The sequence below is a fragment of the Callionymus lyra genome, chromosome 17 (genome assembly GCF_982586985.1).
Source record: "Callionymus lyra chromosome 17, fCalLyr1.hap1.1, whole genome shotgun sequence".
Classification (NCBI taxonomy): domain Eukaryota; kingdom Metazoa; phylum Chordata; class Actinopteri; order Syngnathiformes; family Callionymidae; genus Callionymus; species Callionymus lyra.
Genome location: NC_141834.1, coordinates 11,878,837 through 11,889,429, shown reverse-complemented (window position 1 = coordinate 11,889,429; position 10,593 = coordinate 11,878,837). Strand labels below are relative to the sequence as shown.

The 10,593-nt window shown below is 35.0% G+C and overlaps 2 protein-coding genes across 2 annotated transcripts; one reads left to right on the top strand and one right to left on the bottom strand.

Annotated features, from left to right (window-relative positions):
• Positions 1–1,232: 1,232 nt before the first annotated feature.
• On the top strand, positions 1,233–1,941 carry tmem216 (transmembrane protein 216). Its single transcript, XM_087813058.1, has one exon. It carries the CDS (start codon positions 1,233–1,235, stop codon positions 1,659–1,661), a length of 429 nt encoding a protein of 142 aa, XP_087669184.1. The 3' UTR covers positions 1,662–1,941.
• Positions 1,942–3,202: 1,261 nt separating this feature from the next.
• Positions 3,203–9,797, bottom strand: LOC148062454 (interleukin-21 receptor-like). Its single transcript, XM_087813103.1, has 8 exons — positions 9,701–9,797; positions 9,462–9,570; positions 7,204–7,367; positions 6,138–6,295; positions 5,878–6,061; positions 5,195–5,291; positions 5,013–5,097; positions 3,203–3,633 (listed from the first exon to the last, which is right to left on the bottom strand). The coding sequence occupies exons 1-8, from the start codon at positions 9,780–9,782 to the stop codon at positions 3,259–3,261; spliced, it is 1,254 nt and encodes a 417-aa protein (XP_087669229.1). The 5' UTR covers positions 9,783–9,797; the 3' UTR covers positions 3,203–3,258.
• Positions 9,798–10,593: the final 796 nt, after the last annotated feature.

The window sequence follows — 10,593 nt, the reverse complement described above, 5'->3', positions numbered from 1 at the left end:
TTTTTGGGGTTCTGGAGTGTTTCTCAACCATCCAGTTATTTATTTGTATTCTTTATAGCCATCTGTCTGTACTCTCTTCTTCCCAATATGTTTGCAAATTTTCCTTATTTTTTTCCTCTATTTTTTAAAATTCCTGTTCTGCTTAATGTAACAATGATGTGGATGTTACTTTTCGTTGTTGATTATTTTTGCGAATTTGTCAGCCGTTTCATTTCCCATAAACCCTACATGTGCCACAGTCCTGAGAAATGCTATATTTGTGCCATTTAAATTCTATATAATGCTCTTTGTATTTCTATTAGGATGTCTTTCCTACTATCAGAGAGTCCACTTTGCAAAGTTATGAGTGATGAGTCTGAGAAAATAATACATTTCCTTGATTTGACAACTTTAACCCACTGGACTGCTAATGGTGGCTCCCTATTGGTTATTTATTAAATATCGCATGTAAATATTATTTTTAAATATTTTTAAAGAAACATTTGAAAATAGCTCTTTGTAGGTGTTAAGGACTTATTATAAATTGTTTAAGAAATATCGCAAGTAAATATTCTCTTTAAACATTTAAAACAATGTTATAAAAACTAGGGAGGTTATTGATAAGTGACATACGATTGGTGGCTATCAGAGTCGTAGTTTTCCTAGATTTCCTGGAACCCCTGTTGTGTTATCAGTTTTATCTCGACTTTTAAAGTATATATTTTATTAAATATTGTTTTGATTGTTTAAGCGCTTTGTGACCCTGGTCTGGAAAAGCGTATAAAAATAAAAATGACCTTACTTACTTAGTTAAATGTCTATTACAAATAGTTTATCTGATATTGCATGAAAATATAAAAATAAGAAGCGTTTTTTTTGTTGTAGTGTTGCAAGTGTTGTAAGAACAACAAGGGAATGTCTTGTGTTGGCATTAAATAATAAAATACTATGCATATACGAAAAAGAAGTTGCAAAAAATAGGGAAATGGCAAAAAAAAATCACGTAATAGTGTTTTTAAATGTTGAAACAAATAATGAAAATAGACACATAAAATTTATCTAGCCGTTACTTCATGAACATACATTGATCTCATGGGGGCCACATAAACAAAGTCCAACGACCTCAAGTCTTCAAGTTCCCTGTGGTCGAGCAGTTCCCTACCGGCTCAGTAGATGGCGGTGTCTCCCAACAAAGTGGATTCGACTACTGATATTATCGCTGCTGTTTCCGTGGTGACGATAAATACAACAAGATGGCGTCCGGCTCCAGACCCATCCTGTCTTCTACTCCTCTCCAAGTCCTGCTCTACCTCAACAGCTACTACTTCGCCGCGTTCTACGTGGCAGAAGTCCTCATGTTCATCTACAAAGGACTTCTTCTTCCGTACCCGTCGGATAACCTCGCGCTGGACGTGGTTTTGCTGGTGCTGTTCCTGGCTCTGGAGACGCTGCGGATCTTCTACGGCTGGAAGGGGAACCTGTGCGAGCGCTCGTTGGCCTCCATGTTGTCCCTCCTTCTCCTGCTTCCATGTGCGGCTCTGGCCGTGTACTACCTGCTGCTGCAGACCTTCGTGCTGCGGCTGGAGTTCATCCTCTGCTCGGTGCTCCTCTGCTTCTATGGTCTCCAGTTCCTGCTGGGGTTCCTCGCCATCCACTCCTTCTCCAGGTCCAAAGTTTACTAAGACGATACTATCTCAGGTTTTCACAACATGACGTGGAGGATAAACAATTCATCATGGACAATTTCCCAGATGATCCTTGGAATGAAACGCTTTCCATGTGACTGAGAATTCAAGAAGATACTCAAAACTTTGGAAACTTGATACAGGTTTCAACTCTAGTACTATCAAGAAAACTCACAGAAATACCAGCAAGACAGAAATGTCTTTCTTTTTATACACATTTTTAATAAAATAAGGTTCTTCTGTTAAGAGTTGATTGCACTTAGAAGACTGTAAATACTTTTCCGATACTTTTTTTTAAAATCATGGTTTACCTTTTTTTTTTTAAATAAATTGTTTAAAGTCAAGATTTGATGTTTTCTATACAATTTTCTATCTTACAAGTTATGTTTAAAGAGTTCTTAATGGTTTATTGTCATTAAAATATCAATATAATATATATAATAATTTATTTTACAATTAACATCATAAACTTTAATGCAAATATTCATGGCATTTTGTTTATGTTTGTGTTGCAATTCAACACTCAACCGCTAGTTGGCAACATCCTTTTGTCCTTAAAGGAAACCATGAAACCGATGACTGAGGATGAGAGGATACTGTCGACCCCAGCAGGTTTTAAAGCTGATGTTTGGACATATATTGGTTTAAAAAAAAATGAAAGCAGTTACAACATCATCAAGAGTCATGTGGTCTGTAAATTCTGCAACACCAGAATCAAGTACTCGACAATACTACAAATGTATCCTTATTACTACAGTATCGCAATATAGAGATGCGTATCATATCGCAAGATTATTGCCAGATCATAGCTTCCGGTGTCACGGGGTACGTATCAAAAATGATCTTTTGATATAATGTGTATCATTATACAGGGTCAACGATACAATTTATATACAACATATTGTGATACTGTAGTAAAAAGGATACATTTGTAGTATTGTCGAGTACATGACTCTGGTGTTGCAGAATTTACAGACAACATGACTCTTGATGAAGTTGTAACTGCTTTCATTTGTTTTCAAACCAAAATATGTCCAAACATCAGCTCTAAAAGCTCCTGGAGTCGACTGTATCCTCTCGTCCTCAGTCATTGCAGGGATCTCCTTTTATCTCTTTATTGTTCCATTAACTGTGGATTTCATTATGACTGCTACTAGCTAGTGGCCGGAAGTCTAATCGCAACACAAAGAGTACAAACGCTGATAATATTTACATGTAATTGTAAATTTAAAAAAACTAATTATTAGATTTTACACACACTTTATTAAAATATATTACATAAATAACTGAAAAAAAGAAAGTATGATTTAAAGCCAAAAAGGTTTATGAAGTAAAATGTATTTTGCCTACTCTTGTAAACTAAGGGAGTTCGATGCAAGCTAACAAAAGTATTTGTACTCACCATCATTTTTTATTGTACGTATAAAAATCAATACATAATACTTTATACAGGAAATACAGACAAACATTTGATTTGATCAGAAGTAAGGAATATGAATTCTACTTATTAGAAAATGTTGGAGCAGAAATTAGTTACTTTGGCGTTAAATATCCAGGTCAGCGTCTGCAACTGAGTAAAACCATTGATGGAGTTCTAAACTTTTTTGGGAACCATCACTGGAATGATGCCGTCTCCAGTTGGGTTGAGGCTACAATAATCGGAGCAATGACCCAGAAACGGTTTCCCGTCAGATAAACAAGACCCAGCTTGAATCAAGGCTGAACTTCCATCGTCTCCAACGAAAAACTCGCATGGAAGCTGAGCGCAAGACGTGTCCAGCAAACGGGTCATTGGGAACTTTTGAGTGATGACGTCTTGCAGATCGACGTCGGAGCCGTTCGAGAACGACAACTGTTGCACTGGAGGGTAGCGGAGCTTCTCTTTGGGTTCAGCGATGACCAGGCTGATCGTCGGTTTCATCTGGTTTATGTCTGCCACTGCACTCTTTCCATGAGGGGACAGCCATTCCTGCAATCAAGAATAAACATACCTCATTTATTGGAGCTAATGTTGGCTACCATGTTAGCATTGTGTATTTAAAAAATACTTTTATGACATTTAAGTTACATTTCACCGAGTATTTGATATAAGAATGAAAGAAACATCTTAAGACACTTTTATTCGTGCAGGCTTTTCCTTGATTTTCTGAGACTCCTGTGTTTGTCTCGGTGTTGTCATGAGCTTTTAAGCATATATTTTAGCGGTTATTGTTTTAATTGTTTAAGTGCTAGAAAAGCACTCTACAAATATTACTTTCTTACTTACTTGTATTTGTAATCTAAATGCAAACAATGAGCAAAAAAAGTACAAAAACAAATATAATTGAATTCTATTGAACAACTGAACTAAAAATCATCCTTAAATTTTGATAGTTTCCTTGAGTTCTGTACGTTAAAGTATGATTCTGATTCCCCTTAAATTATGTTCTTTATCTTTCTTTGTGTTGGTTGCCATTTTATACTTGTCCTTTAAATTGACTCAAAAGGCCAATTGACTCAAAAGGCCAACATCACACATACATCGTTATTTTTGTTAAAAATGTCACCAAATTTGGGATATTTTTTAAAAAGAATTCAATAGCTATTTCTGAACTTGAATTTACGATCTTTTTTTTGTAATTTGAAGTTTTTTTAGTGGGTTCCTGTTATTTTTTGTTTTGTCCACTAGGGGACGCACGTCACATAGTTATACACTATGTTTTTAATCTATATTTATGACTGTACATGTATTTTTGCAATAGACACTGCTTGATGTTTATTGGGAGTAAAATTATAAAATAAAAAAGGAGTTGATGTTATTACAGAAGTAATAAGTACTTGAACACTGTAAAAGTCATAGCTGTATGAGAAAATATCGATACACTGATATATAGTGATGATTTCTTTTCACGATTGTGTTTTGATATTCAACAGCGATGTATAGATTTATTTAAAAAGAAAAGAAAACATATTAATTTAAGGCTTTCAAATCACACTCTATTTTTACAATAGTATTATTTTTGATTTATATTTCAATAAAGTACATTAAATAAAATAATTTTTAAATTCACAATTATCATGAAAATATGCAACATATTTTTGTGTTGCGGTTAAACTTATGACCGCCAGATGGCAGTCATTACATCCTCGGCAGCTAAAGTAACGAAAGGAAAACTACTCCAGCAGCTTTTAAAGCTGATGTTTGGACATATTTTTGTTTCTAAACAAATGAAAGCAGTTACGACTTCGTCAAGAATCATGTGGTCTGTAAATTCTGCAACACCAGAGTCAAGTACTCGACAATAATTTTCCAAATCACATCCCTAAAACGTAGTATCCTGCAATCGTAAAAATATCCCTCGACCTCACCTGTAGATTCCCTCGATGCTGCTCGTACAAAGGCAGGAAAGAAGGAGCGGGAGAAGGAACGGTGCTGACAGAAAACCTCTTCATCCTGTTTGTTTAAACAACAACAAAAATGTCCGTGTGCGAGAATTAAAATAGCTGTATCAAACGTGACTCCATGTTAGTCCGGCAATCGTGTGACGTACTTGAGGGCGAGCCAGAAGAATAGGATCAGCACGTGGGCAACAAGAGTTGATAATGGACCCAGATATTTCACCAGTAAGATGTTTACTTTTTCAGCAGCTGCAGACGAAAAACAACATGTGATAGTTGTCGATTTAAGCTCTGATTTTCACACATTGTTACTTTAAAAAAACAAACATTCACTTTACTTATAAAAATGAATTTAATGTTGATGCTTTTATGCTATGTTTACAACTATGTTTAACGTATGTAAGCTGCTGATGATCAACTGATGTTAGCTTAGCAACAATCTTGACTTCATTTATTGTTTATTTGGACCTCAGTCTTAGATGATGATGCTCTTTCATTGTATTTAAGGACCTCATGATGTTGGAGAAGAACTGATCCGGGTATAAAATATTTCTGCAAAAGGCTTAAAATTTTATCTTGTATTCATGATTGTATTACCTCAAAATCCAACTCAAATACAGGTATTTCAAATACTTTCCCCCTTTTTTTTATTTATCCTTTTTAAATTATTTTTTTGGTACCTTTTGATAGTTTTTTCATCATATTTCAGCCCTTTGGCCATCTCTTTAGGCGTGACGGCCCCTTACAACAGTGTCAGTATATAAATGGGCCCCTGAGGAAATGTAATGGCCTGGCCCTGATCTTGACTCTGAAAAGATTCTTTTGGTTTTCTCACATTTGTCTTCTCTCATCTCGATCTTCCTGCATGCTTCGGGACTCCAACGACTCCAAGTTGCTTCATAATCGTCTACGCTGGTGATGGATCGAACTCGAACGCAACACTCCCCGTCAGTTTGTGGACGAGGAAGCTCCACCGTCAACGTCTTTCTTCTGGACTGATCAGAAGTCGTCGGGAGAATCTGTGTCGATGAACATACGGACAAGCTAGGTGTCAGTCCTGGAAGAGGAAGTGATGTCGTTTGTAGTGGTTCTTACGTGTCTCTTGGTCCGAGATGATGAGCGTTGCTCGAGCTGGACTTCGAAGCTCAGAGCGTCGTCGAGGAACATGTGGTCTTCATAGCCACTTCTCCACGTGACGGTGAGGTTCTCTGGAGAGTTCTGGACCTGGACTTCATATGGAGGAGTTGGCTGGACTAATAATGACCATGAAGGGGGATGAAAACATAAATCAGAAGAATTAGATAGTGACAACTCAAATGTATTTATCATATATTTAACATATATTTTAACATTTTTTAATGTTTTTAACATATATTTTATATATATTTTAACATTTGTGAGTCTTTTAACATATTTACATATATATGTATTTTAAATATATTCTAACATTTGTGAATGTTTTTAACGTATAATTTAAATATACAGTATTTTAACATTCATGAATCTTTTAACATATTTATATTTATGTATTTGTAATATATTTTAACATTTGTTAATGTTTTTAACATATATTTTAAATATATATTTAACATTGATGTATGTTTTCAAATATATTCAAATATATTTTAACATTTTTGTGTATTATAGAGATATTTATTGACATTTGTGTATGTTTTAAAATATATATTTAAACACTTGCGTATCTATTAACTACGTATATATATATTTTTTACATTGATGTAGGTTTTAACCTTTATTTAAAATATATTTCAACATTATCGTTTGTTTAAACATATATTTGAAATATTTTCAAACATTTTTGTTTTAAAATGTATTCTGGAAATATATATTTTCAACATTGTTGTAATTTCTATTAACATTCATTCAAAATGTATTTTAATATTTCTCTATGTTTTAACATAACATTTAAAGATATATTTTAACATTTGTGTGTGTTTAAAAACATATTGTAAAGATATGTTTTAACATTATCGAATTTTAAGTTAAATTAAATTATATTTGAACATTATTGTTATAACAATAATATATTTGCACATTTGTTTTTAACATAATCTTATTTATTTAAATCATAACTACATGAATCAATCAATTTCATCATCTCTGATGCAAATTATAATTGTATATTTTCAATCGCTCTCACTGCTCTGTGATGGTTGATATTCCTTGGCCAGACTCGTGCAGGTGGATTTGCAGCACAGGTCAATGTCATAAACGTCTTCCCACATGAACTGCTCTGGGTCAAATTTGAGTTGACAAACGCTGTGAAATCTTTGATCCATGAGCTCAAGCGTGCAGCTCTTGTTCCTGAGGATGCAAGAATATGATCATTGAATCCAATAATACAGATTTTAAACAAGCTTCAGATAATGACGCTTCATTATTAAGATTATTTTTTAGCTGCATTTGAGAATTTATTTGTTTCCTTATAGCCTCTATTTTTTGTCCTTTTACACAACTAAATGCCGTATAGTTGGTATAATTGTTTATTAATATGTTAACAGCACTTTATATACAGCCTCTCCTGCAGCAACAGGCGCCCAATTATAATTATCACTCCCCTGGTATGTACGTCTCTTCTCTCTTTGTGGATTACATCCTTCTCATTCTTAATGTTTTTTTTATCCTCTTAGTGTTTGAGTCTATATTTTGTCGTTTTAACCAGGCTATGTTTTTTTTATAATCACCACTTTCTTTGTTTTTTTTAAACTCTTCTTGAGTTTTTGTTCTCCACTTGACTTATTATGTGTTTTGAGTTTCCTTCAGAATGTGCTACTGGACACTTGAACTTTAATTTAGTATTATTTTCTTAAATAGTGATTGAACCTTTTTGTTTCATTCTGTTTTTTTGTCCGTTGTTTATTTTTATTTTCCACCAATTATACAGACCATCAAAAGTAGAATTAATGTAAAATGTTTCATTTCCAGATGTTAGTTTCTCGAGATAATTGTATATATTTGCATCTGCCGTTTTTTTCTCTCGCTCTATTATGAAAGTAAATGTGTACAATTTGACTTTGGATATGAATTTCTAACACCAAACACAAATAAATAACATTACATTCACTTTAGTGACTTAGTTTTGAGTCTGAACAAGTCCTTTTTTCTCTGAATGTGGTTAACGTTCATTACTGTAATTCCCCAGTTTAGCCACTAGATGAATTAATTAATCGTGTGAGTGTCTTCGGGTTGTCATGGGGACGGTTCCCCAGTAAGATGTTTACTTTTAAATTTAAAAATGATTTAATTCTACAGATTAACATGCTGATGTTTTTGAGGTGTAGCTTGTCTATGTTCGCATAGAAAAGGTCCAGTGTGTTATTGTCTCTGGTGGCACAAGTGACGTACTGCGTGAATTTGGGCAGACAGGAGGAAAGAGATGCGTGATTAAAATCACCGGAGATGATAAAGAGGGCCTAAGGGCTCGGAGTCTGTAACCAGTGATGACGTCACATGCTGCCTCCACGCTCGCCGACGGTGGAATGTACACAAGCACCGCGACAACATGTGAAAACTCCCGTGGCAAGTAGAAGGGTCTCCTCTTCATAATATCCCGGGGGATGATGGGTCGCTCCTCCGGCCGCACCGCGGAGAAACGCAGCGCCAGCAGCTGATCCCGACTGTAGACGATGGCCATTACGCGCGCAGGACGCCCGTTGCGCACCAGAAAAGGCGATGAAAAACTTTCCTTTTTCACTGAAAGTTTCCAATCCATCAGTGATAGGAGGCTCCATCCCAGGTGTGTGAGGGAGAGGTACCGCAGGTCTTTCCTCCCTGCTGCCATCAGACTCCACAACAAGAACACACCAAGATAACTATTTAACTGCACCTCTTGTTATTTATGTAAATATGATTGTGTATATATTATATAGCGCAGATTTATCTTTTATTCCATTTAGATTTTCTTTCTCGTTTTTATTTCTGGGTGTTTTTATTTCTCTTGCTGTTGTTAAACCGAATTTCCCCTCGCGGGACTAATAAAGGTTTTCTGATTCTGATTCTGATTCTTGCCATCTCAATTTTCACCAGCAGGGGTACAAAGCTGTGGAGGTAACGTGCATGTTTTTTTTTAATCTCGAAAAATTAATTAAAAACACTTTATAAAGACGAATTATTCCTCACAAATCAATCTCTTTGTTTAATCTTGTTGTTTTTCCCCCAAAAATCTCCTTAATGTACTAAAAACTACAGAAATGTAATTATAGTAAAAAAAACAACAACTTTCCTTGTAGGTAGCATGTTGATACAATCAATTTCAAATGGTTATTAAAGTTGTTTAAGGAGTAAAAAAAACTACAAAAAGAAACGGCAAAATAAGCTCAATACATTTGTTTAAGCTCCAGGTTTTGAAGTGTAAAAAAAATGCAATATTCTTCTACTTGAACAACCAGAATTATTTACCATGATGCTTCGCTGAACCTCAGCGTGAAGTCCTTCTCTCCGTCATGAGTGATGTTCAGCTCACATCTCACCGAGTCCCAGTAGGAAGTCACACAAACATGTCCCTCCACTGGAGAAACAATGCATGAGTTATTGATTTAGCTGCTGTAGTATCGTGCGTGAAAGCCAAGATAAATTAGGCATAAATTGTTCATTATTTGGACCTATTTCTGAGGTAGAAAAATATGGAATTCACTCACCAGTGTAGTGACAAGTTGTGTTGTTGCTGCGAGTTCCACTGATCAGCACCAGACTAGAGAGAAAAAGCTGCAAACGCTTCATGTCTGATCTCACTAATACTCCTTTCAACGCAGATAAAAGTGACTCAAAGTGAGAAAGCTTGTGGGTGACATCCAGACGTTGTTTATTGTTATCAGTTTGTGAATCTCAAATGATGTTTTTTTCTCCTTTTTTTCATGAACATGCAAGTTTCGAAATCAGAACTATGGAAACATTTTGATTAGAAAGATTAAATAAATTATTTCCTTTCTTTTTTATCAGCCTCCAATTTGACCATTTCTTAAGTAACACATTTGGAGACGTTGACTTTATACCCTTTTTCAACTTTCTGTAGTCAAAACATGTCGAATTAAAACTTTTTTTCAGGCTTCAGAAAACGCATTTTCAACATTTAGACAACATTTATTTGCGTTCACATGAGCCGCCTGATAGTAAACTTTGGTTTAAAGACATAATTCGCCGACTTCAGAGACGTTGACTTTTCACCCTTTTTTCAACTTTCTTTAGTCAAAACATGTAGAACTCTCAATTTTTTTGAGAATTCAGAAAACGACATTTTCAACATTTAGGCGACTTTTTGCTCAACATTTTTTTGCGCTCACATGATCCGTCTGATATCAAACTTAAGTATTCCGCCATTTTTTTTCCATTTTCGGACACGTCAATTTTTGGCCATTTTTTAAAGTTTGAGTAAAAAAAGTCGCTCGAAATAGACCTTTTTTCGAGCCTTCAAAAAACAACATTTTAAGCATTTAGGCAACAATTTTCTCCGCTCACATGGTGCGTCTGATATCATACTTAAGTATTCCGACCTTTTTTTCCATTTTCGGACGCGTCGATTTTTGCCCATTTT

Bases quoted from the DNA above. Each gene is read 5' to 3' on its own strand.
- LOC148062454 (XM_087813103.1), bottom strand. From the start codon at position 9,782: ATGAAGCGTTTGCAGCTTTTTCTCTCTAGTCTGGTGCTGATCAGTGGA. The intron at 6,062-6,137 runs GTAAGAACCACT...TCATCGACACAG, and splicing joins CATCTCGGACCAAGAGACAC to ATTCTCCCGACGACTTCTGA. The intron at 5,292-5,877 runs GTGAGAAAACCA...TTTCGTCTGCAG, and splicing joins CGAGATGAGAGAAGACAAAT to CTGCTGAAAAAGTAAACATC.
- tmem216 (XM_087813058.1), top strand. From the start codon at position 1,233: ATGGCGTCCGGCTCCAGACCCATCCTGTCTTCTACTCCTCTCCAAGTC.